Source organism: Amblyomma maculatum, chromosome 1 (assembly GCF_055883805.1).
Source record: "Amblyomma maculatum isolate TAMU_Amacu chromosome 1, ASM5588380v1, whole genome shotgun sequence".
Classification (NCBI taxonomy): domain Eukaryota; kingdom Metazoa; phylum Arthropoda; class Arachnida; order Ixodida; family Ixodidae; genus Amblyomma; species Amblyomma maculatum.
The window spans coordinates 391076943-391103994 of record NC_139344.1 but is presented as its reverse complement, the minus strand read 5'-3'; the positions used below and the strand labels follow the sequence as shown (position 1 = coordinate 391103994).

At 45.6% G+C, this 27052-nt stretch overlaps 1 protein-coding gene across 1 annotated transcript in view; it reads left to right on the top strand.

Annotated features, from left to right (window-relative positions):
* Positions 1–27052, top strand: part of LOC146208536 (isocitrate dehydrogenase [NADP], mitochondrial-like) — a 38687-nt gene that overhangs the window by 9641 nt on the left and 1994 nt on the right. The window contains exons 2-8 of the mRNA XM_084594522.1: positions 16034–16128; positions 17837–18002; positions 19237–19397; positions 21049–21332; positions 23457–23608; positions 24257–24369; positions 26374–26471. Coding sequence (XP_084450648.1) covers positions 16034–16128; positions 17837–18002; positions 19237–19397; positions 21049–21332; positions 23457–23608; positions 24257–24369; positions 26374–26471 — 1069 coding nt within the window. The remainder of the gene's footprint in view (positions 1–16033; positions 16129–17836; positions 18003–19236; positions 19398–21048; positions 21333–23456; positions 23609–24256; positions 24370–26373; positions 26472–27052) is intronic.

The window sequence follows — 27052 nt, the reverse complement described above, 5'->3', positions numbered from 1 at the left end:
TGTGTGCTATGCGATGTTACTGCCCTTTGGCGAAATTCAGGTGGTCGAAATTTCTGGAGCCCTCCACTACGGCGTCTCTCATAACCAGAGTCGCTTTGGAGCGTTAGACCACATAAACCAAACCAAATGCAACAAAACAAACTCGAGAAGCTTAACCCCCTGCCGCCCTCGATATATTGCGATGTCCCGGGACACAATGAAAAAGCACGCGAATGACAGGTGGTTTACATCTGAATTTTTATTGTTTGCAAGGCGGTGACAGATACGGGCAGTTCCGAACGACGAGAAAAGGACACCTCTCTACAGAAAATCACCCATGAACCTACTTTTTTTTTTTTTTTTTCCCCAGATCGGGTATGTAGTTCGTTAGGTGCTGTTACTTATCGTTGAATTTAGCGGGTCATACGTCAGAGGTGCCGGTTGAGGCACTTTTTACTGCAGGCGTATCCCTTTTGGAATGGTTTACATCTGAATTTTTGTTTGCAAGGCGGTGACAGATACGGGCAGTTCCGAACGACGAGAAAAGGACAACTCTCTACAGAAAATCACCCATGAACCTACTTTTTTTTTTTTTTTTTTTTTTTTTCCCCCAGATCGGGTATGTAGTTCGTTAGGTGCTGTTACTTATCGTTGAATTTAGCGGGTCATACGTCAGAGGTGCCGGTTGAGGCACTTTTTACTGCAGGCGTATCCCTTTTGGAATAGCTGATCGTATATGAATGATTGAAACCAGTGATATCTGTTCCTGCCTTCAGAGGTACAGTTCCAGTCTCAAGTCAGCGCTCGTCCGCGCGCGTCTTCTGTAGTCATGGAATGATGCGCATCGACGTACGGAAGCCTCTGTTCTAACCTGGACACGAAGTGTCACGTTGGCAGCCCGTTCACGGAGTGGCATACGTGCCTGGATTTCTGTTGCTCATATGGCATGCGTGTGCGCTCGCAAGCTTGTGAAGGGCGGCCGGATAATGAAGCGTCCTTTCGCAATTGGTGTGATTAAAAGCAGTCTAACAGGAAGCGGGCTCCGTTGTCTCGTCTAGCTGGAAGAGCTGCCTGAAATAATCGAGTAGATGCGATCCTTATTGTATACCGCATCGAATTAAGGGTCGCATATCTTCGGTGCCTTGTAGCAACAGCATCCACTTTATACCTGTTACTGGCAAGGCAGCTTCGCGTGACGTCAGCTCCTTTCGCATGGACGATCGTCCGGAAGTGTGCGGGAATGCAATAGGTGGTGCTTGTAAGCTGCTCCTATAGGGAAACTCGCTCTACATAAGACAAAGTAAACATTTTGAGCCGTGGAAAGCACGCTGCTGTGGGCTATACCTGCAGGGATTTTTCCCGCAGATGCGGACGGCTATAATTGCGTTACGCGTGGATAAGACCGCGAATAGACGGCCGAAATTCATCCGCCATTGTTCTTTTCGTCTACTAGCAGATATGACGCACGTGCTGCGGACGACTGAGTTATAGGCGTGGAGAAATGCTACATATATTTAGCGAATGGGGGTATAAAATGCGGTTTAAAATGAAAAAAGAGGGGGGGGGGGCGCACTCAAGCTCCGCCTATCGGTACGCTATATCTGCATGTGGTCCTTTCTAATTACACCCATGCCCATTTTTAGCATACATATAGTCGTAAGACACCATTTTACATGAAAGACCGCGCTAAACCTCGCTTGGTTATGTTAAAACATGACATCGCGTGTCATGTTTTAATCACTTTCGTTTCACGCCTGACGTCATCTTAATGTGATCGCTGTGTAGTGTTTGAAGTTCGCGGCGAGCGAAGTTATGTAATTGTGACGTCATGACCCTGTCGACCAGTGAGAATTTTTCGGTTACGTCCAACTCCGACCTCGTCGGCTTTTTTGTGACACGGGTCCCTCGCTCTATCGCTAAAACCCCGTGCAGATATATATAGGCTGATGGGAAAAAAAAAAAAAAAAAAAGCAGTATGAAACGCGGAAGGCTGTCGCACTGAAAAATGTGTACAGTGTAGCAAGCTGACAGAGGTCGTAAGTAGGCGCGCGCATTAGGGGGAAGCATTGCGACAGCAGCTGAAGTTAGTGCAGTGATTTATTTACACGCACGGGTTTGGAGACAGCAGCTGCATGTCATGGATGCCCGCGTACCGCAGTCAGGGTGAAATGGAAGGTAAGGCAGCACGTGAGCGGAAGCGTTCCGAACTATGAACATGAAGCGAAAGCGGACGAACGGGCGCGGCGGTAGCGTGCTTCGGAAAGAGAAAGGGAGCAGGAGGTATGTGGCAGTGCTTCGTGAGGCGAGGACACGCCAAGGTCAAACGTTTGGCTCATTTCACGCTCCCAGGTCACGTAGCGTGCGTTCAAATTCCGCGAGTGCGAGTTGTTAAATTACGTTGCCAGTACATGTATTGTTCCTTGCAACTTTACTGGTAATGCTCACCCTAACGATCAATGTTATAACTAAGTTGGTTCGTGCAAGCGCCATCGACCCTCGCAACGGATCATTCTAATTCGGCAGTCATGTCGAATCTCTCTAAAGATTCCCAGGTGGTCGAAATTACTCCGTAGCCCTCCACTACGGCTCCCCTTTCTCTCTTTCCACTTTCACTCCCACCTTCCTCCCTTCCCTTACGGCGCGGTTCAGGTGTCCACAGAGCAAGTGTGACAGATACTGCGGCTTTTCCTTCCTGTGAACTAACCAACCAACCAACCACTCGCAGCAGCGCTAGGATTTGAGCGTTTTGTTTTCCATTCCTCAGGCACTAGCGTCACTGAGAAACTTTGTATAGGCAGTGGTGGAACTGGCAAACTGTGCCAAACTGCGGCAAATCAGAAATCCTGCTACACGCTGCTACAAAGTTTGAAGTTCGCGGCGAGCGAAGTTATGTAATTGTGTTATCAATGTTATAACTAAGTTGGTTCGTGCAAGCGCCATCGACCCTCGCAACGGATCATTCTAATTCGACAGTCATGTCGAATCTCTCTAAAGATCCCCAGGTGGTCGAAATTACTCCGTAGCCCTCCACTACGGCTCCCCTTTCTCTCTTTCCACTTTCACTCCCACCTTCCTCCCTTCCCTTACTCCTACTCCTGCGCCACGCCTGCGCCAAAAGTCGCTGAATAATAACCCTGACTGTCGCGAAACCAAAACTGACATCTGCTGGCAACACTGTGCAAGGTGGGAGAATATATTTGCAGGTGCGGCGCGGACAATCACGTGACACAAAATTGACGTTTGGCTACGTGGCTAGGTCACTTCTGCGTCTCCTGCTGGTGTTTTTTTTTTTTTTTTTTTGATTACTGGGAGGGAGGGAGAGTGGGTTGCAAGATATCTCTTGAGTACAATGCGCGGGCGGGAAGGGTGAAAGGTGGGGTTAGCGGGCTGGCCGTCGAAGGGTCGAAGCACGTTCAAACTAGTGACGGCTTCAAGCTGCCTTGGGCGGCGCGTGAGCGCGTGCGTTTGTTTGTTTGTTTGTTTGTTTGTTTGTTTGTTTGTTTGTTTGTTTGTAGGGTTCAACGTTCCGAAGCAACTCAGGCTATGAGAGACGCTGTAGTGGAGGGCACTGGGAATTTCGACCACCTGGGGTTCTTTAACGTGCACTGACATAGCACAGCACACGGGCGCCTTGCTTTTCGCCTCCATCGAAAAGCTGCCGCCGAGGCCGGGATTCGATCCCGCAACCTTGGAAACAGTAGTCGAGCGCCGCGCGCGCGCGCGCGCGCGTGTGTGTGTGTGTGTGTGTGTGTGTGTGTGTGTGTGTGTGTGTGTGTGTGTGTGTGTGTGTGTGTGTGAGCGCGTGCGGAGGCTAGCCAAGGCAGACGGCGCAGTTTCAAACGAGTGACGGTGTGGCACTGCCCGCGGCAACACAGCTGGAGCAGTATGCACGCTTGCTTTTTTTTTTTTTTTTTTTTTTTTTTTTTTTTTTTTTTTTTTGTACCAGTAAGGTATGGGCTGCGACGGCCTGAGGATCAGCACTGGACCCTGTTGTCCACTTTTGCACCTTAATTTTTAAGTTTCATTATGTATACATATTGCTGTTTCGTGTATTTTCTGGTGTTTCTTGATGAGCTTGTTTTTAAAACTGTATAAACTCTTGTGTTGCCTCCCTGCCAATAATAATTAGGATTGTAGACTCGTCAAGCTGCCCAAGGGCAGCTTTTTTCTACGATTCCTCCATCTGTAGTTTTAGATGGGAAATAAACTTTGACTTTAATTTAAGTTCAATATAAAGAAAATCTTGCATAACTACACAGCTTAATTCCATACGTCAACGTTTACACTCCTTTTAGAGTATTATCTCAGTCTTGACAGTCATTTCTTTTCCGCCGCTACAAAACTGCATGTGTGTGGGCGCCCGCGTGTGCAAATAACTCACGCGCAGCCCTGCATATGGTACCCTTGGACGTTTCCATTACAATGAGGAAAGCATACGCACAATCCGGCCCTGCAGTGCGCTGCGAAGAATCAATGCACATGATAACTAGCGCTAAAGACAGCTGGTTACCATGTGCATTGAATGTAAAGACCATCAACTAGCCCAACTGTCCGCTTTAAAAGCTGCGAAGAAGCAGACTCCGTGTCCCTGCGTCGCTTTGATTACCCTGCAGCCACCCCGCCAAACCACTGGAAGAAAAAGAACGAAAGCGAACGCACAGAATCGGCGCTCACTCTACATCCCCGCGCATCGCGACTTTTGACAGAGCAGCGCCAGTAGCCCGCCTCTCTCGAGGGGAAAAAAATCTCCACCCAGGACCTGCAAAAGTATTCTTCCCACTTTCCTTCTAATCAGCACGGCTCTTGAAGTATAAAGGCTATTCGACGTTACCCTGATGTACAGGACGAGGACACCCAGAAAAAAAAAAAAAGGTCAGAATCAGGAAAAGGTACAGGAAGAGATCAGGCTGGCCTGGAATATGAGCACCAATGCTGAGCTGCTTTTCTCAAAAGGCGCCAAGTTCAAACTTTTGCAGACGTTGAGAGCGGACAAGCCCTTCTGAAGAATTGGACAGGAAAGACTCGCAGCGGCTCTGTCCAAGCGTGGAGTCATCGAGGCAAGAGAAGAAATAGTGCCTCAAAGTTGCAGTTTTAAGAAGCGGCAGTTATGAATGTCTACAGGGAGTTTTTATATGAAGACAGCTAGCTACCTTCTTTCCAAGGGTACAGTGTTTACAGTGTTGCATATCTCGTAATGCCTTCCCTCTGAATAAAAAAACCTCCTGTTTGCTTAATTTCGGGCTTTTTAAGGGCTTCTTAAGGGCTTTTTTTTTTTTTTTTTTGCATGGCTGTGGTAGTTATAAACGTCTAAGCAATTGGGCTCCAGAAATAAGCCGAATCTTTATTTAAGCGTCTCGAGATTTGAAATTTTGCTACAAAACATTTTTTTTTATGCTACAAAAGCTCAAATATTTGCTACAAAATGCCATTTTTCCTGCTACAAAACTTGAAATTTCTGCTACAAACTGCAATTTCTTCTGCTACAAAAGCTGCTACAAGAAGCCAGTTCCACCACTGTATAGGCCTTTATGCACCACTTCATGCAATATAATAAATTGTCTTCGAAATTTCGCGGCCTCCTTTTGAACTATATTATGTTGAGGTCAGTGGAAGAGCATGCCTTGCAGTATATCTTTAAAAGTTGGCTGTGGTTAAGCTTTGGTTAAACCTAGTGTGAAGCGATAGCTCCGGCCGAGGAGCGCTGGCGCCTCTATATATTGTTGAGTTCGTGGACCCCGCTGTTTGCCGGACGAATTCCACCCTGAAACCCGAGCGTTCCCAGCGAGCCGTACCGTCGATTCCGCTGCCTCGAGGCGACGACGTGGCGCCAGCAGCCGGCATTTGTGGCTGCAGCGAAGACACCATTCTTCATGGCAGTGTACCGTCGCGGCGGAAGCGGTAGAACACATCCCCCTCTCCCTTCGTCTTGGACCTACGAAACTCTGATACTTGCCCCGAGCTGCGATTGCCTCCCTGTGTGAAATGCTTGAGGCACATGACGGCTGCGCGTGTGTTCGTGTGAGAACAACAAAATCTAAGGAGCTCCCGGCAACGGGCTTGGACCTATCCGCCTCTTAGACTTCGCAGCGTCAACGCAGAAGAGAGAGCTCCGCTGATTGGTGGAAAAGGGGCATGATCTGAAGGACTGAACTCTATATAAGAGCGCCCGACCCCATTGCTCTTCTCTTTCCCCTTTGTGGTCTCTGTCGTTGCCATGTGACGTCTACTTCTATGCTACTCTGTGTTAATAATGAGAATACAGTTCTCTTAATATTTCCTGTTCCTGAGCCCATGTCTCTTCGTTTCTGCGGGTCAGTCCCCCAGAGGACCCGAGCCACAGCCAATACAGGGCACTCGACACGCAACAATATGGTCGAGATTGACGTCAGCGATCACGTGTCTCGCCACGCAGCTGCTCACGCGTTAAACTACTTTCCATGTCGTTAACCTTGACGTTTGGTGGGAACATAGCTATCCAAAGGGGTTGTAGCTTAAATTACAACTCGACTCCGAAGCTGTTCGAAGGTCACCGGAAGCACACGGTGACCTCGGCTTCACTTCGCGTATTGAAGACGTGTACCTCCGGTTCCCCCAACCCCTAAGATGTCTAAATTGGTTTGGTTTAGTTTATGCCGTTTAACGTTCCAGGGCTACTCGGGACGCCGTAGTGGAGGACATCATCGATGTTTAGCAGTGTGTGTGTGTGTGTGTGTGTGTGTGTGTGTGTGTGTGTGTGTGTGTGTGTGTGTGTGTGTGTGTGTGTGTGTGTGTGTGTGTGTGTGTGTGTGTGTGTGTGTGTGTGTGTGTGTGTGTGTGTGTGTGTGTGTGTGTGTGTGTGTGTGTGTTGAGAGAGAGAGAGAGAGAGGAGAAATAGATATTCCAACGTATGTTCCCGACATATGTCGTGGGCATGCGAGCAAGGGGCCGTCGAATAGGTACGGCTACTTGCTTACTTGTGCTGTGCGCCTGCCAAGTATATACTGCTGGAAGTGTATACATAGGCCCTCTGACGCACGCCATTGCCAGTTTGTCTTCGTGCGCGTAAATACTCCTTCCCAAAATATCGGTTTACAGGCCAGGCCAGAAAACCGGGAAGTAAACACGATGTTCTTTCCGCTTTTTGTACGTCTCTGAGAAAAGAAAAAAAAAAAAACATTTCTAGCACAATTTTTCTTCCTCCTCCTCCTTGCTCTTTTTCTTGTTTTGCTCCTCCCAAGGTTAGGGACTCCCAGCTATTTACTTGGCACGTACATACACACAAAAAGTTGGTTGAAATTTCTCGCAAAGCACGTGGAAATGGCCGTAGGACATTAACGCAACCTACCACACTTCGCACTGGCTGCGGTGGGGGCTCAATGTCAATGGCTTTCGGCTTCTGATCCCAAGGTCGTTTGATCGAATCCCTTCTGCAGCGGCCGCATTTCGTCTTTTGCGAAACTCAAAAAACAAAAAACAAAACGACCTGATGCTGCAATCTAATAGCCCACGTAAAGAAAGCCTGCAGATGATCGAAATCGATCCGGAGCCCTCCACTATACGGCATCTTTCATAGCCCGTGTGCCACCTTGAGAAGGTAATGAACCCACATACCGTATATCACTTAGTTGCACCGCCGCTACGTCCTTTCAGGACCAGTATATAACATCTTTCGTTTCAGAAGTAAGATTTCTAAGCGTATCGCTGAAACTGACTCGCGAAATCCCGCAAACGCGGCCATCAGATACAGGAGCAGAGGAAGGGTTTGAAGTCTGCTTTTATTTACTTAAATGGCAGAGTGCACGAAAAGCGTGCGCCTTGATCGTTTGGCCCTGACTTAGAGCCCGCGTAAGTCGACTGTGGCGCCGAAATAGCAACATCGACCGGGCTACTATAGTAAACCGCCGCTTGTGAAGCCCTTCCCACGGCCCTTTCCACGGGAGTCCCCGTTTCGAATGCCCACGCCATCCGTTTGCCTTCACTGTCCATGTCTCCGTTCTTGCAGTCGGTGTTTTGTGTATGTGTAAAATGTAGTCAAACTGCTTGTCATCATTATCTCGCGTGATTGGCAAAGCTGGAATTTAGGGGAGCGGATTACGGGCTCGCATATTTAGTGTGGATAACTTCTTACGAAACGCCGGTTCAATGATACCGATGTGGCGCTCACCCGGACGATTGAACTAATGCAAATCTGTTTAGATGAGCTAGGTAAACACATTTCGTCACAAACTTTATTTCTTACCTTGTAACATGAAGCGCTGAACGCGCAAAATGCCGAATGAGCGATGCTCAACAAGACACGAATAATAATTGTATAGTACTGGCCACACCGCTTCCATGTTTGGTCTCGACAGGTGTTTCGTAAGCATTGCTTATGGGCATACTTACGTTTCCAATGTCCCTTCAGATAAATGTATCTTACCAGTACTCAACTGTGGCTCAAAAAGGTGGGAAGCTGTAGAAAAGGGTTGCTGTATTCCAAGGGAAGGCAAGCGCAGCAGGGGGGCAGTAGAAGGTTAGTAGGGAAGACGAGATTAGGAAGTTGCGGGGATCAAGTAAATACAGCTAGCACAGGACCGGGTTAATAGGTATATGGAAGAGGCCTTTGTAAGGTAGGACAAAAAAAAAAAAATCTTACCTTCAGGAGGCTTGGAGCACCGGTACTGCGTTGCATAAACAGGGAGCCACCAGCCACTGACACAAAGGGAAGCACAGGGGATTTTTGGGGCGTTTGATTAATATGATCAATAATGTGAGTAATCATGCACGATATACTTGATTAGCTGATGAGGACTCCGCGCTCTCGCACAAGCCTCCGGTCACTGCCGTACGAGAGGAAGCATTCCGCGAAAAGAAACTGGTGACGGGAACAAAATTACGAGGGACTTTAGCGACTATAGTAGTGAAAGGCGAAAGCCTAAGTGCCGCCTTCTGCTAAGCAACTGACACTATTTAAGTAATTGATTAACGAATGAATTAATCAATCGAATCACTTAATTAGTCATCAATTGGGAATTAATTAATTTGTTAATTAGTAACTGCTCACTGGTTTACATATGGCCATATAAGGCACGCATTCGCGCATACTGTGGTGGTGCTCTGTGATTGGTCGAGATCTCTATGACGTCATTCCGCCTCGGCCAATCAGAACGCCGCAAAAGCAGGACACATTTTGTCCACGACAGCATGAGCCATTAAAGCTTTCGCCTTAAAAGCCCTGGAGCCAGTCCGATGAACTGCGTCTAGCACGTGCAGCGTCACCCGCGTTGTGCATCACGCGGCTTAGTCATGCGATTTGTAGTGCGGGGAAACTGCTACTGAGTTAAATGGTAATCTGTTTAAGTCCCATAGAGATCAATATTCGAGACAGCATTCCGTGGAAGTAATGAGGAGCCTGTAAAAGAGGTCCCGCTCGCATTTTGGCAAGGGACGTACATCTCCGCGTTTTCTTCCGAGGCGCCTTATAGCGTTGAGTCAGTACACCAAATCGTTGGTGCGCTGTTGCTCACAGCAGCGACGGCGGGACGCGCGAGGAATTTGGCTTAGTACACAGTTCCTGCCCCCCCCCCCCCCCCTCTCTTTCGCGTACAGTGAAGTTTAGCTTTCAAAATGAACTGCATCCAACTAGCCGAACCTGCTTCATTTCTTCACCGCTGGCTGATAGCGTGTTTTTCGAATTTTCACTGGCCAGAATTTCTTGCATCCGAACTTCGTCACGACAGGGATAAGCGGTCCACATATTGTTGTTTATTGCGTGGCGTGAAAATGGACCGGTTAATCAAGGTTGGAACGTTTCCACGGGAAATGTCTCCTAGATGCTCATATATTCCTGCTCCAAAGCTGCTCCAGAACGCACGTTTTCCTATTCCAAAAAATCCAAAATCTTCTTTGGTCGTCTCATTCCGGTGTGGTAATAATTAAGACCTAAAGGTGTGACCCTCGTTTAACTACACACTAACTTTTGCAGCACTGTTCGCCAACTTAGAGACTTGGACAGTAAAAATTCGTTCTTCGGAATGCTGCTAAATGCGGAATGCTGTAGCCTTAAGCTACAAAGTGTTTCGGTTTGGAAATTTAATTGCTCCAAAATCGGCATTCCTATGCTTCAAATACCTCACAAATACATGTCCGGACGGCGGAGCGATTTCCGACATCCTCCACATGGTTTGGAACTGCCCGAAACAACGCAAGACTTACAGGTTACAGGCCTGAAAGGCCGTATTCGACAATGCTTTCCCGGACCTGGTTGAACCACGCGCGTAATTAGTTTATATAATATTTATATAAAGTTTTCTCTCTTTCTCTCACCAAATGGGAGATTTTTGCGCTCCTTAAATTGCTCCAAATAGCGTTTGGCAGCATCACTACGCTTTCCATTTCACATTAGCGACAGGCACGCACGATAGATGGCGACACTAGTAAAGTTTCTGCCTATGACTTATGGCATGTAAATTGCTAGGGCGCACATCGTGCACCCACCCGATGCAAAGGGATAGCCACATCATCATCATTTGCTTTCATTTTCAACCAATTTTAAACCACTCCCCGGAGTGCGCCACGTCGTAATGCGCGAACTACATGTCGGAATGCGTTCCCCCGTTTGCCATAGCTCTTCAGCGTCGCCAGAGTGTAAAACGGAGTGAACTGCGGGAACAAACACACCGACGGGAGCACATGTTCCGATCGACCTTCGTTGCGTGCCGTGCTTCACGAACGCCTTCGGTGAGGGGAGGGACTTTAACCTAGGAAAGCTGGCATGCGCGCAAGCATGCGAGGCGGCTGGGCGTGCGGGTAATTGAGTTACGGAACCCCCGCCGAGAAAGTCCGTGAGACAACAAACACTAGCAGAGAACCGCACGCTGAGCTGAAGACGGGCTTTGTGTTTTCGCGAGCACATGTACGGAGAAGGAGTGGAGAGGCCGCCGCCGCTACGGGCAGCTGCTGTGCACTGGCATTTCGCACTGCCGGCTTGGCTCGCGCGCGCGCACACTAGGCGGCACTTGGGACCGCTGCCGGCCTTGCTTAAAACAGACTTAAAAAGGTTATTTGAGAGAGTGAGAAAGGAAACTTTGTTGATAACACAAAATCTAAGACTGACTCGCTTTCTAGTCATTTTATTTTATTTTTTTTTTTTTTATTTTTTTTTTACATCAGGGCCCGGGGAAGTGGGTTGCGTGCTCCCCATCTTGCATGTCGAAACGCCCGCTTTGTTTAATGTTACGGCCGGTGAAAAGAATTTTCTACCACTTCGTGACTAGGCGGGGGAGTTTAACAAATGCTTCGCCGGCGTATGCCGGCGCTTGGTTGCTGTCTCGCCATGGATAGATATGCTTGCCGGTCCGAGTGCGTCAGCGCTTCGTCGCAGGATAGAGCTCATACTTGGATAACTAGGTTTAATCAGGAGAGACCTTGACAAATTTTGGGAGAAATCTTCCAATTTTTAGGGAACTTGAAGTGCGAATTGACTGAATCGATTTCTTGAGGAATGTCAGAGAATTTTAAGAACCGCAATTTGCTTTTTTTTTAATTGCTTATTTTTTTTTTTCAACCGTTCTTTAAAAAAAAAAAAACAAAAAAAAAATTACCGGCGATTACGTTACTTCCTAATGCGAAATTTGAGCGCAGCAAATAAGCTGTTTCACCTTTTCGATAGATTGAGGCAAAGAAATCGAGCAACACATGTATGCGCTATCACAGAATTTTTTTTTTTTTTTTCACACGTATTCCTTTAACAAAGACTCCACTAACAGTTCTTGACAGTCATGAAGGAAGCTTTGTGGTCGGAGAAATAGACTGATATATGTTCGACTTGGTACACCAATGCTTGATTCTCAAAGACGAGATCTATACAAGTGCCTCGCGAGGTTGTCGCAGCCGTGGGACGCGTTACGAGCGAGAGGAACGGGATGTTCTCCCGCAATAGTGTGAAGAAATTCCTGTTTGTCTTTATGTCAACATTCGTCTCGCTCATGGCTCAGAAAGAACTGGCAGATAATTTCGCAGTGGCGAACGGCAGCGGCAATTTCGGCTCGGGCGGTGCACATATACAGATCCGCCGCCACCGATCTGGCTCTCTGATTGCCACCGCACAGGGGTTGCATTGGTGGAGGAGCGAAGAAAGGAATTAAGTTCGAGCCTTCGCTTTGACAACTGGAGACTCGCAGGAAGAGGGGGGAGGGGGGCGGCGTGTACACCCAGCGGCAAACGATGGGGGCAGAAGCGCGCGCAGCAAGCGGACAACGCGATAAAGGGAGGAGGGAAGAGATAGCAGCGACTGACTGATGCTGCTGACGCCATAGTGAGTCAACCCCAGCTGCGGAGTTGGTTTCAGGGACAACGCCGCCGATGCCGACGCAAACGATATGATACCCTCTCTTCCGCAGCGCCAAGAACCAGGCCTAGCCGTGGGAAGGTGGTCACGTATTCGTCGACGTGCCGGGGCCTACGTGAAATAACCGGCGCGTCGGCAACTGAAGAGCACCCTATCCGCCACACAAGAAAAGGGGGGGGGGGGGGGGGAACCCTCCCCTCCTCTTTCTGCATGGCGGCGACGGTGTTCTATGCAGTCACGTTATCTTGACTTTCTAGCGGCGTCAGCGGCATCCAGCGGTATCAGTCGGTCGCTGCTAGCGCTGGGGGGATGAAAGGGGGGCGGAGCTGGTTACGAGGCTGACGACGACGCCAACGCGAAACCCAGGAACGGACGCCAAAGAGCTGCGCTCTAAAAAAAATGACGACGATTACGGTACTTTCTAATGCGAAATTTGAGCGCAGCTCGTCAGCTGTTTCAGCTTTTCTATAGATTTAGGCAACTAATTCGAGCAAGACATATATGTACAATTACAGACAACTGGTTACGAGGGACAATGGCGACGGCGACGACGACGACGCGAAACCCAGGAACAGGCGCCAAAGAGCTTAATGCTGGAACGATGCCATTCGAGACATATTTTGAAAAGCGTTTTTTTTTTTTTTTTTTTTTTTTTTTACCGTGGTGAACTAGGTGTATTTAAGCAAGCTACATCAAAATATGATGCTTTTCTCTGTGAGTGTGTGAATTCTCGGTTACTGCACATGTTACCCTGCAGTTCGGTGTGGGCGCTCGCATTATTCATGAATTATCTTTGCAGTGTGCACCATTTGTGGTCGCGTCTTCCACTTGAGCTGTGAAGCGTGCCTTTCATAATTGCTTCACACGAATGTAAAGGCGAAGTGTTGGTCACTTGTTTCTGTGGACACCTGAATCGCGCCGGAAGGGGAGGAAGGAAGGTGAGAGTGAAAGTCCACTTGAGCTGTGAAGCGTGCCTTTCATAATTGGTTCACATGAATGGAAAGGCGCAGTATCTGTCTCACTCGTTTTCTGTGGACACAGCAACCGCGCCGTAAGGGGAAGGAAGGAAGGTGGGAGTGAAAGTGGAGCTGGTTACGAGGGACAACGCCGACGCCGCCGCGAAACCCAGGAACGGGCGCCACTGTCCATAAGTTTCCGCGCGCGCGCATTTTTCCGCGCGCGCTGAACTTGTTACGGCCACCAGTGCAGCAGTAATGGGCGGCCCTGGCTTTTTTTTTGTCTTTTGCGTCAGTCGCTTTTGCGGAAGACGGAAAAAGGTTTGAGAGATTAATGATATGCGAGAAGCTTGATGGGCTCGCTAGCTCAGACGGTGCAGTGGCACTGTAGCATGCGTAGAAACGAATTGCACTAAATAGTACCTGGACATTGTTTGGACGGCCTTCGCGAGCACAGTGCGGCCGTGGCAGAAAGAGAAAATGTGTCCGCCATTCATACGAGGAGGTAGTAGTGGTAGTAGTAATAATAATAATAATAATAATAATATTATTATTATTATTATTATTATTATTATTATTATTATTATTATTATTATTATTATTATTATTATTGGTTCAGAGAAAAGGAAAGTGTCGCGGTACGTATGTCACACTTGTTCTGTGGACACCTGAACAGGGCTGGAAGGAAAGGTGGGAGTGAAAGTGGAAAGAGAGAAAGAGGTGCCATAGTGGAGGGCTCCGGAATCATTTCGAGCATCTAGGGATCTTAACGTGCACTGACGTCGCACAGCACACGGACGCCTCTCTGTTATCTCCCAATCGAAACGTAGTGGTCGGGATCGAGGATGGTATGCACATATCCAAAAATGAATGTTCCTTCATCTCTCACAAATACTGCAATATCTTTTATAGCGGATAATATGCACAGCATTTGTTCACCTCATCACCGAATCAATAGTTTCAGTCTATGAGGCAAAGCCTATTTCTACTTCACCCCGCCGGGGTGGCGCAGTGGTTACGACGCTCGACTACTGTTCCCAAGGACGCGGGATCGAATCCCGGCCTCGGCGGCAGCTTTTCGGTGGAGGCGAAAAGCAAGGCGTTCGTGTGCTGTGCGATGTCAGTGCACGTTAAAGAACCCCAGGTGGTCGAAATTTCCGGAGTCCTCCACTACGGCGTCTCTCATAGCCTGAGTTGCTTTGGGACGTTAAACCCCATAAACCAAAACCAAACCAACCTATTTCTACTTCACGCACAAACAAGAAAAGACAAGGAAAACGAAAGCAAAAGGGAAATTGACATGTTTGCAGCTCATACACTATCTTCTGTTTTAATTGTCACTGAACTGAGAATGAGAAACATTCTCAGACTGCACGCACCTTTCCATTTCTTTGCTTTCATATCCATTTGCCGTGACTGCACGTGCTTATGTTCTGGCCCTATTGCTTGCTTTGGATTAGGTAAAATTCCGAACCACCCCAGTATTGATATACAGCAAAATCTCGTTAGTTTGGTCCCCATTTGGACCAGGAAAACTTGTAATTATTGAATGTCCCTAAAAAGAACTGCAGAAAACCGTTTGCATCACAGGAATTTTATTTTAAGAGTACCTTGAATGTGAATGTCTATACGTTTGATATTAGTGACAGCTACGCCATTTCGCGATTTCGCCCAGTGCTTTTCTTTGTGCACGCTATCGGGAGTGTCGAAGAATTTCTGCACAGTCGTCAATGCCCCCGCAGCCCTTTTCTCAGTGCGACGCAGTGGCATGGTGCTTCTCAAATGACCCCGCCGTGTTTTGAGGATGCTTCACCTCACGGGTTGCGCGCTGATACTCGTGCGGTGAAGCATCCTCGGAACGTGACGGGTCAAAGTACTCGAAGCACGGAGGACCTGGATGCGAAAGAGAGAAATATTCGTAGTCGTAAGGCGTGCCCCATAATGAAACTAAAAGACCATTGACGCGCAAATCAGGCCGACATGGCGGGGGTGGCCGATGCGTTGGGCCAATGGCAGTTATGGAATGGCGAAAATTTAAGAGGATCGAAACTGAAACTATGCTGCTGGGCTACGTTTTAGCAGCAGATGACTACGTCGCGCCTGTCTGAGGTGCGTTGACGCCACTGTTCCAAGCAATTCAGGTTCATGGAGGTCTATTTGACCGAAATAGCTGGCTTCGCGAGTGGTACCTCAACCTGACACCCTGTCCGAATTAACGGACACCTGACGCTTAGGCTTACATGGGCGTTGGTCGGGACAGCTCTCAGAGTTCGAATTATTCCAATTTCCAAATTAACAGTGGTGAAATAAACGAGATTTTTTGTACTGTATTAAGGCAAAAGGCTGTGGTGGACAAAATGTGTCCCGCTTTTGCGGCGCCTCTGATCGGTCGAGACGGGATGACGTCGGAGAGGTCTCGACCAATCACAAAGCACCACCACAGTATGCGCGAATGCGTGACTTATATGGCCATATGCTAATTAATAACCAAATATTTAATTAATTAGTAGCTAATGGTTAATGAGATCAGTTTATTGACTAATTAATTAGTCATTAAACTACTCGAATGAATTATATATTAATCAGTTAATTAGTGATTAGCTAATCGCATTCATTAATAGTTAATTAATACCATCAGGCTTTTGCCTTTCACTACTTTAGTTGTAAAGTCCCTCTTAATTTTATTTTACAAGATAGCCTAGCACGTTTTTCCAGTAATTCATTCTTCCATAATTGCTGTTATTGTTTTCCAAAATTAATTCTCCATCTTCTTCTATTTTGTTATCTGCAGATGGAACAGACAAAAGGATCGAGGTGCAGAACCCAGTGGTGGAGCTTGATGGTGATGAGATGACACGGATCATATGGGAGAAGATTAAAGAAGAGGTATGTTTTGTGCCACGTGCTCTGCTGTGATCTGGTTGTAGTGCTCACTTGTGTAATTCATTCTCCTCTGTAGATAAAATTAACCACTAGTAGAAAGCAGCCAGGTGTTCAGACCTGTCATTGCCCACTGGTGGCGTCTCTAAACATTTAGATCATTATGTGCCTGCTAAGTTAGTAATTGCTATGGCAAGCTGCAAGCCAAATAATGAAGGCAGGTGCTGAATGTGCTTGGTTATGCTTTATAATTAAGTGCATCCAAGAATAATGTCGGCATTTTCTGCATTATGAAATGCACAGTTTCCATATGTGTTTTTCTTTTGCCTTAATTAGGTCTGCTGTTCTGCTGTTCCATATGCATGAAGTATAGTATAATGAAAATGGCTCAGTAGTTTGTGAAAGTTCTATTATACGTAAATTCAAAAACGCCAGTGCATATTAATTGTTGCATGATATACGGTTTCCACAATCTTCAACCTGCAGAGTACTTACTGAACACATCAGACAATGTCTGTGAGGGAAAGCATGGTGCAGAAGTCGTAATAAAAGTAGGAACAGCCTCAGATACAACACAGCTCACTTGCTTGGTAATATAATTAAATGCAACTGAATAAAAAAGTGGCAAATTCCCTTTAAAAGATATCCTTCAGCCAATGGCATCAGACAATTTTTCGTGACGATGCAGTTAATCTGATTATGTTGTAATGAACCCCCTTTCATCTGTCATGCATTGCATTGTCGTGCTATCAGGTTTAAGGGGATTATCTACGATGTCATTGTAGTCAGTCGACGTCATTGGCTACAAGGGGCTCCTCGGAGGGCCAGATTGCACTTTTTTTTTTTTTTTTTTTTTTCAGTTGCATCCGGTTACAGAGAACCAATTGCCTCTGTGGGGATTTTGTGTTTGAATCTCCTCTTGACAATGAGATAGGTTTTTGATGTGTGATGTGTTAATCTTCAAAGCAGTGCCATGTGCACGCTGTCTGTTTTGTGATGTCAAACAGTGTGCTCCCACATGTCATTGCATGTGTTTGCTTGCACATACCTCCACCGTTGAAATCTGAGCACTGCACTTAGTGTTCATGCTGTGCCCCATGTCTTTGGAAGCACTGTGAGTTAACTCCATTCTTTCTTTTTTTTTTTTATTGCAAAAGCAATACTACTTGCAATTTCAAGCCTTCGCGTGACCCGGCCGCATTTACGTCTTACCTAGGTGACGCTGTGACGTCACACCCCACGTGACACATGGGCTGGCAGGAGCCGCCAACTTGGGTCTCTCATTTCACATGGGACGGTTACGTTAGAATCAGCCTGCTAGGACCCTGGCATTCACATTACCCCTATAGGCCACTAAAGCACATTCATATGGGTTGGTTAAAGCGGGGCTTTATATGTGGGCTGAGGAAGAAGAAGAAAAAGAAAGCTCGGTCACCCGTAGCTAATACTTTCGCTCAATATTTGGTTCAACAGCGTTGAACCCTTGTAATTTTTTTTTTAATGGCACGTGTTACAGCAGTTGCCGCTCACAAGTTTCTTGGTGGTAAACCTAGGATTGAAGCGGCGTACGAACCCTTGTGTTTCTTGGCTTAACGTATGTTGCATGTCACAAGTATTGATAGAATGTCAACTAAGCTGGCATCTTTTTCTTTTTTCTTAGATGTTAATTTTATTTCTCTGTCTTTCTATCTCTCTTTCGTGTATTGTTCCGCAGTTGATCTTCCCGTTCCTAAAGCTGGATTGTAAATACTATGACCTTGGTCTGCCAAGTCGTGACAAGACAGACGACCAGGTGACATATGACGCAGCGCACGCCATCAGGAAGTACAATGTGGGAATCAAGTGTGCCACCATTACACCTGACGAGGCCCGGGTTGAAGGTTAGTGCACGGAAACGACCGTTCACATTGACACCCGATCCAGTCTGTGTTCTTAGTCAAAAATCAATAACTTGGCATTTAGCTGCTCTGTTGATGTTACCTGGGCTGCAGAGAACATACTTTTGCTAAGAAATTTCGGGTTATAGTCGGAATATTTTTATTTACTCTCTGCATTGACAGTGACATCAGAAATCTAGACTCTGTGATTAATGGCCGGAATGGATGGTGCCAAGCCTCAAAGACCCAAAAGCAAAAAATACTTGGCATCTTTGCAGTCTGCATGTGAAGTGGCCTTGGTGGCAACACCTTTGTATATATATACTTTTTTACTTTTCTAGCTTTTAACGGCTCTATTTTTCAGTGACAGTAGTCTTTTCTTTATTCGAATGTAGCAATCAGTAGACACACACACACTTCAGTTTGACCTTGTCATGATGGTGTCTTGGTTATTGCGCTCGACCACTGTGCTTAAGGACGTGGGATCATTCATCTCCTGGCCGCAGTGGCCGCTTTTCGATGGGGGCAAAAAGTTAGGCGCCCGTGTGCTGTGCGATGTCAGTGCATGTTAAAGAGCCCCAGGTGATCTGAATTTCCGGGGCCCTCCACTAGGGCGTCTCTCATAGCCTGAGTCGCTTTGGGACGTTAAACCCCATTAACCAACCAAACAAATCAGTTTGTCCACACAGCTAATGACAAGCAGGTTTATTTTGCATCAGATGGATGCTGTGAAAGCACAAGTTAGCCGAGCTAGTTGCACTGTTTATGACTTGCTCCTTCTAGGTTTGATGGGAAATTCCGCATATAAATTTCTTCCAAGGAAACGTTTGTTGGTCTAGAAGTTTTTACTGATTTGTTTTTCCATGTGAGTTGGTAGGATATCTTTTATTTTTTGTATTATTCTGCAGTCATTTGCACTTGCTGTATTATTTTGACAAAATTGTACGTCCTTGTATTAGTTCACTCTCCATTTTTACATAATGCTGGTAATGCTACCTGTTTATTGCTGAACCTTGTGCTACTTTGGAACTTTGTAGCTTTTGCCTACGTGCAGCCAATGACTAGATGTCACCATAGGGTTAGTGCTTATTCTAGCAGCTGGAACAATGCCTCTATTGTTTTTTGTTTTTTTTTTTTTTTTTGTTTTTTTTCTGATACGAAAATTTGAAACAGTTTGCTCTGTCAAGATGCAAGCTGCTTTCTTTCCTTGATGATCCATGTGTTCTCCATGCTTCAGAGTTCAACCTCAAGAAGATGTACCCGAGTCCCAACGGCACCATCCGTAATATTCTTGGAGGCACCGTGTTCCGGGAGCCCATCTTGTGCAAGAACATCCCCCGCCTCGTGCCCGGATGGACCCAGCCCATTGTCATCGGAAGGCATGCTTTCGGTGATCAGGTGCGATGTGTAGCATTATTTCAAACGCTCTCATAAACACCATCAAGGGGAATCCTTCTCCATGAACCCCGCCAGGGTGGCGCAGTGCTTACGGCTCTCAACTACTGTGCCCAAGGATGTGGGATCGAATCCGGGCCACGGCAGGCACTTTTCGATAGAGGTGAAAAGCAAGGCGCCTGTGTGCTGTGCGATGTCAGTGCACGTTAAAGATGGCCAGGTGGTCGAAATTTCTGGAGCTCTCCAATGCGACGTCTCTCATAGCCTGAGTTGCTTTTGGACGTTAAACCCCACGAACCAAATCATCTCTAAGAGCCTGACAGTGCATAGGAAAGCAGCAATGCGGGAGGCGAACTTATTTACCGCTAGTAACTACTGTGTCAGACTCAATGAACCGAACTTATAAAAATTATATCCTTGAGGTAACGAGAGTAGGAACTGTCTCAAGAAGTGGAATACAGTAAACTTGTTAATATTTGGCCTTCATGAGACCAGAAAAATTTTTCGAATTAACCGAAAGTTCAAATTGTCCAATGGGCCTGAAAAAATAACTGCCGAAAACTGTTTGCATTTCGGTAATTTTGTCTAGTGAACACCTGTGGGATGTTTTGCCTGCATTTGAGATGAAACCCGAGTGAGGGCGCTCTGAGTTTCTTCAAGTGCTTTACTTTGTGCACACTGTAAGGAAAGTTGAAGAAGTGCTCCAAAATCTTCAAGGCTTCTGCTACCATTTTTCTAGTACGATGCAATCGTAGTGCTGCCTGTCAATGCAGTGAAGCATCGTGGCTAAATGTGCAGTGCAATAAAACTGCGCATGTCCAACGCCCAGTTTCAGTGATTTCAGCGTACTGAAAGCAGCATGAAGATGCACGCGAGGGACATGTGTGTCGGCGTTATGACAGCGTTATGCCATTTCAGAATAAAAGAACATTGATACGCTAAGTGACATCTGAAACGGCGTGATTGGTTGAAGCGTGCACGTGATCATAGTGCAGGATGGCATGAAGTTAAAATGTAGCTTTGTTTCGGTAATGGGGAACTTCTGAGCATTGTCATGCCTGCCATGGTGCCCACAAAGTGCGCGGACACCATTTTTCTGTCCAACTGAGGCTTGGGGATGTCTATTTCGGTAATAGCTGGCTGCTCAGGTCGTACCTTGACACAATCTTCTGTCGGAACTAATCAGAGCAGACCGCTCGTTGTTTGACTTAACAAGCATCCTGCTCCACAGACTTACATGGCCATCAGTCGGGACTGCACCCCTGATTTAATTTATCCGATTTTCATAATTAATGAAGGTCAAATTAATGAGGTATTACTGTATGTACACCTGTCTCAGAGTGCTTTCCTTTGTCTTTAGGGTTGTTTCTAATGCTGTAAACACGGCAGTGGTGAAGTTGTAATGTCATCATATATTGCATGTAGATTTGTTCACCTTCAAGCTAACAGCTATCATTGAGACATCGGCTCATTATTCTTTTTTTTTTTTGCCTGTGCATTTATATCTCGCAGCTGAACCCCTTGCAAGCATTCTATGCCAGAAACAAAAAACAACCTTTCCTGCCTTTAGCAGATTGTGCCTGCAAACTCAATTGCACATACACCAGCTGTACGTCTGTCACCTAATTCTGTGCATCCATCTCTCTCATTTCAGTACAAGGCCATGGACAGGGTTGTGTCCAACATGGGTAAGGTGGAGCTGGTGTTTACGCCCGCCGACGGCGGCGAGAAGCAACGGCATGTGGTGTTCGACTTCAAAAAATCGGGTGGTGTAACCATGGCTATGTACAACACAGACGAGTCGATTGAGGGCTTCGCTCACTCCTGCTTCCAGTATGCCCTCATGAAAGAGTGGCCACTCTACCTAAGCACAAAGAACACCATCCTCAAGCAGTATGATGGCCGTTTCAAGGACATCTTCCAGAGCATCTACGAGAGGTACTTACTGGTCACTTTGTTTTTATAAGCTGATACATGATTTATTAAATAGTTAGTGTGATGACATCTTCCAAGAGGCAGAAGTCATGTGGTGCAGTCTGCATGGTTCCTTGTCTTAGGCCTACCTATCCGGGAAATGAAATGTGCACTAGCTGGTGGAACAGGTGGTGCCATCTCTGTAATACTCACAGAACTGATGTTCTAAATGTAAAGAGTTTAGTATTGCTTGAGACTGGGCAGCCTGCAAACAAACCGAAATGGGACACCTATGTTGTTAGTATAGTTGCAGATGCATAAGTAACGTAACAAGGTCCACATTGCTTTCACACAAGCTTCCTCAAAATATACATTCATGAAATGATTTGCTTACGAATCTGAATTCCATTTTTTACTGCATAATGTACTCATTTTTAGCTAAAAAATGTTGGGGGTATGTTCACTACAAGGTGGAGGGTAAAATATTAAGAAAAATTAGCTTCAACACAGATGGGACAAAATGTAGGCTGGAAGAGTATGTATCATATTTACACGATTCTTACGCATGTTTTTTTCCTCACTTCATCGGTTTCAAAGTACATCTCATGTGTTTGTTTGTTTTTTAATCTAGATTAGAAATTCAGCGCAAACTTGTTTTCTTTTTGCTCAAGATTACCAACAGGCTCTCGAGCTGTGAGAAGCAGCCAACTTTTACATGACATTGGGTCCGCACGATTAAAGCAGAAAGGGGCTATGAGCATCTAAAGGAGCCAGCACATGCCAGAGAGAGAAAGAGAGTAGGCGCTGAAATAGTTTGGTGCAGTAGGGAATGGAAAGAATGGAAAGCAGCTGTGGCGTGCCGATGAATGATGAAAACCGCTTTACTATGACCGATGATGTCACTTTTTTTTTTCTTTTCGAGCCCTTAGCTACTTAGTGGTAGTGTGCTTGAACAACCTGGGATCTTGCTTTAATCTTAACTTTTTTTTTTCTCATGGTCGCATTATTTATGTGCAATTGTGGCACCTCATCATGTTTTTGTACTCGTGAACATGGTGAACAGCTTGTCCTTGTCGCGTCCGCATAACTCAGTGTAGCGCCCTATAATTCAGTCCAAGTAGAGCCAATGTGTACTTCCCCTAGTGCAACTTGTAGCTTTTAGCACGAGGTGAGATCTCAGGTTCCTGTAGTCTTTAATACGGCAGATGGAACAGAGGAATCCTTTGTGATGAGGGTTTATTTTCTTTTTTTCTATTGGTTGTTGGTTCCCTGTTGGACCATTCCTATTGGATGTTGATTTCGTAAGTTATGTGTGCAGTTCAAGAGATGGGGCTTTGTAGGTGTCTTGAAAAGTGTACCTGCAAGCAGTGACTATTGTTAGCAGACTTCACGTCAAAAGAAACAGGCGATCTATTACACGTGGTGAACCATGTAGGGGTCCAGTCGCCTCTAGTGGAACAATCTCATTCTCCCCTTGGCACCAAATCAAAATTGCCATGAAAGTGCTTTTCTTTTTTCTCTCACGAAGGGAAAAAAAATGTACTCTTTAAAACCAGAGTAAAAGGTGTATCTATTACGAGAGCAGATAGGTTGTTTTCAATTGCAGTTAAGCAGTTGAAGGCGGAAAGTCACTAATTGTACATCAGGACTTTTTAACTTCTTAGATGAAGCCATCCTGAAATTGAGATCAGCTAGAACATGTCACTAAAATTTCGTTGTAATCAAACTGGTTAACATACTGGGGCTATCTGTTAATACAAGTGCAGTTGATTATATATGACAACAGTTGCACCACGATGAAGCAGAGTTGGCTGGCAAGATGCTCTGCTGGGCAAAGGCGCAGTAAGTCAACACGCAAAAAATAAAAAATAAAACAAAAATAAAAAAGTTGAGCATAATTGTCTGCAATTTAAATATGAGTTTTATGTACTGTGCTGACATTGTCTGCTTTGTTAGTCGTGTAAACTGGGGACTCTTTTCGTGGTTTTGGATTTGTTCAACGTTGACAGCTTCTTCCCCACTCCAATCGTTTCGCCATTCATGGTCCTCTATGCATTCTTCCTGCTATTATAACTTGCAGATACTTTCAATAAGCTAACAAAGCAGGTAGCTGTTATTTCATGAGCAATTTCCTGTTCTGTTTTGCAGGGACTACAAGGACAAGTTTGAAGCAAGGAAAATGTGGTATGAGCACCGGCTCATCGACGACATGGTCGCTCAAGTGCTCAAGTCCTCTGGTGGTTTCGTCTGGGCCTGCAAGAACTATGATGGCGATGTGCAGTCTGATATTATTGCTCAAGGTCATTTTCAGTTTCTTTTTGTAGAAGGCTCTGAAATTTCAGGAGGACTGCTATGGCGCAGATCTATAACCAAGTTAAAAACTGTAGAACAAAAATGGCCCTTCACATTTCTTCACCAGGAGTATGCGAAAGTCGTAGCAATTTATTTCTGTACCTACACTTAGCTTTGTAAAGCTTGTGGCAGTAGCTCCAAACTTTGTCATGGGTGACTGTAAATTGTCAGATTCTGCTGCAAAGTGCAACAGGAGCATAACGGTCTACAAATTTCTGTGTTAGAAGAAGTATGTGTGTACAATATTTTCATAGTTTTACATGTGGCAATGAAGCTGTGAAAGTATGATGAAGGCTTATAAAGTATAAATGTTTGATCCTTAGGTTACCGTTATTCTTTGAGCACCACAGCACTCAGAAAATTTTGTATAGCCTTGTTTTTATTTCCTAAGGCGGTCTGTATGCACTCCTGCTCTGTATCAGCCAGGTACTGATTTTATTTTTAATTTTTAATATACTGATTTTTTTTTAAATATTCTTCTGGAGTTCTTGCTTCTAGCTCTAAGTGCATGGCTCTTTGTGTAGTAGTACATTCATAGATGCTCCCCATTTTCACATTGGCTGATATACATTTTGTTTTGCTTTTGTTTTTGACAGGCTACGGTTCTCTTGGTCTGATGACAAGCGTCTTGGTATGTCCTGATGGGAAGACTGTCGAGGCTGAAGCAGCACATGGAACTGTCACTAGGCATTACAGAGAGCATCAAAAGGTTCGTATAACTTCTGTAATATTTATGCCAAAGCTTCGTGAAAAGGATATGTACATGGTTCTTAACACGCAGTATCTGGTCTTGCATTACTTTGCGTAGTCGGTGTACACGTTGGTTTCACATACCGAAATAACTTGCAGCTTCAGGAGACCAGAACTGGTGGCAAGCCTTTGCCCGACACTGACGTAAGCTGCAGTTGCCAGCAGGGTGTATTAAATGTGGTCAGATAATCGCACTGCCATCTTTCTTTCTTTTGTTTCATGGCCTTTTCCATGTAAGTATAGCCCTTTCCAGCTTTTTTTTTTTCCTCTGCTGTTGCAAAATAAACGTGTCACCTAGTTTCTGTCCTGTAGCTATGCACCATTTTGACTGCTTTTAATGTTCATATCTGATTGCAGCTTTAAACTTGAATTTGCATGAGCATGCATAGTAGCGTTGGCAGTGGCATTTCTGCTTTTACGCACACTTTGATGAACACAGTATCAATATTTAACTCAACTTTCATCACTATATTAAGTCTTAGATAAAGCAAGGAATCATCACTTTCATTCTGTGAACGTTTACAGCAAACTTTGTTGTATAGAACCCCTCCAACGGATTCTGAGGCACAGACCAGCAGAATCCACTCGTGTCCAGTCACATAGTCAACTTCTAGCCATGTGACCATCGTCAAATGGTCGCTGATGCACTATCGTGTGATGGTCCTGTGACATCACTTGACACGTGCCATTGTGGTAGCGCAGTTGTCATATAGTCTGCAGGTCTTACACTTTGATAAAGTTCTTGGGCATTAGCAACCAATAGTCAGCTGCACAGCAACAGCTTTCGTCAGGTTTAGCACATTACATAGCTAGGCATAAACGCTTGGATTATTATTGCACTAGCTCTACAGCTCCCATTAACCTACTTTTGCCTATGTTTTCTTGAAGCTTGCCAACTTTGGCAATCATTTTGGATTGGGAATTGAGCCTACTAGGATCCTTTGACCACGAGTCAGACGCGCTACTCTTGGACCACATAGGCACGTTCATATGGATTAGTTAATGAAGGGTTTTAGTATAATATATAGATGTTGGGTGGTCTATCACATGATGCCGTAATTATGGCTGCATGGCAAAACCGAAGTGAAGACTGGTGCGCTAAATCAGCAGACTTTTTTTCTTACTTTCGTCTAGTTTTGCTGATAAGAGGTCAAGTTTGATACATAGTGTATTGGTATAGGCAAATTGGTTGGGCACAGCCAATTCTACAGCTTCAAGCCTAAATAACAACACTAGGGAGTCGGGACTGCTCAACATAGTTTTTTTTGCTGTGCATTCCATATTGTTGTTGTTCATGGCTGGCACCATGGGATTAATTGGGTATTAAGTTCGCATGTTCCACAGCGCACATTTACCCTAGCTGTCCATGACCTACTGAATAACTCCCTGAGTGAGCTTGCTCACTTGACATGTTTGAGCATGCTTTAGTAATGTATGTCAAAAGTGTGGTTAACTGTGTCAGTTAACACTTCAAGGTTGGTTGTAGCAAAAATGGTTTTGTTTGGTTTGTTGGATTTAACATCCCAAAGCGATAATGGCTGTGAGAGACACTGTAATGGAGGGCTTTGGAAATTTTGACTATCTCGAGTTTTTAACTTGTTCCTTGCTTTTCACATCTATTGAAAAGCGGCCGCCGTGGCTGGAATTCGATGCTGCATCCTTGGGTGAGCAGTTGAACACCCAAACACTGAACCACCGTGGCAGGGCAATTGTAGCAGAAATGGTAGAACGAAGACACAGAAAGAAACTGTCTACTGAATTCTTTCAATAAAGAATTCATTTGGCAAAGCAGCTTTGTCCGCATCTCAATACTTGTTTCTGTTGCAACCAACCTTCAATTGACAGTGCACGTTTTTCAGCTAGAATTTAATTTTTCCCTGTTAAGGAGTGATGATCTTACAAAATTCTGAGTTATAATCTCATGCAGCTGCACAATGTTGTACTTTTCTTATTTCACTTGCAGGGCAAAAAGACTAGCACAAATCCCATTGCAAGTATCTTCGCATGGACCCGTGGTTTGGATCACAGAGCCAAGCTGGATCAAAACCCTGATCTACACAAGTAAGTACAACTTATGCCAAAGCTTTCGGATTGAGACTATTTCGACCCAGTGATTGAACTCTGGTGTTTTTTGTTTATTTTTATTATCCTACTAAAGCTTTTACTGCAGATTTGTCCTGTCTCATGATCATATTCGTTATGGGACTATAAAGTCAAAAGGTGACTAAGGCTTTGAGAAGCGCCATAGTGAAGGATGTTGGGGTTCTAGTGCATTCAGTGCCAAGACTGCACCACTAGCTTTGACCACATTTGTGGCCGCAGAGAACAACTAATTGAGGAATAGCGAGTGGGAAACTGCTTATTGAGGATCTCCTCAAAATGGTGGCCTTCTCAATAGCTCGGGCAGTAGGCAGATGAGTAACGCAAATGTAATGCCATCACCTCGACAGCTCCTGTCCCGTCCACATGTATCACCATCGCCCTGCCGACTCTCTCTGCTACTGCGACACCGATAATGCCACCCACGAAGACTAGGGAGGGGAAAGGAGGGCTGTTCTCATAACATTATAGTAGCCGCCGGGCACTTCTGTGTTCCTTATCATTGCCCCAAGGTTGGCTAGGAGAGGAAGGGCAGCAGAGGC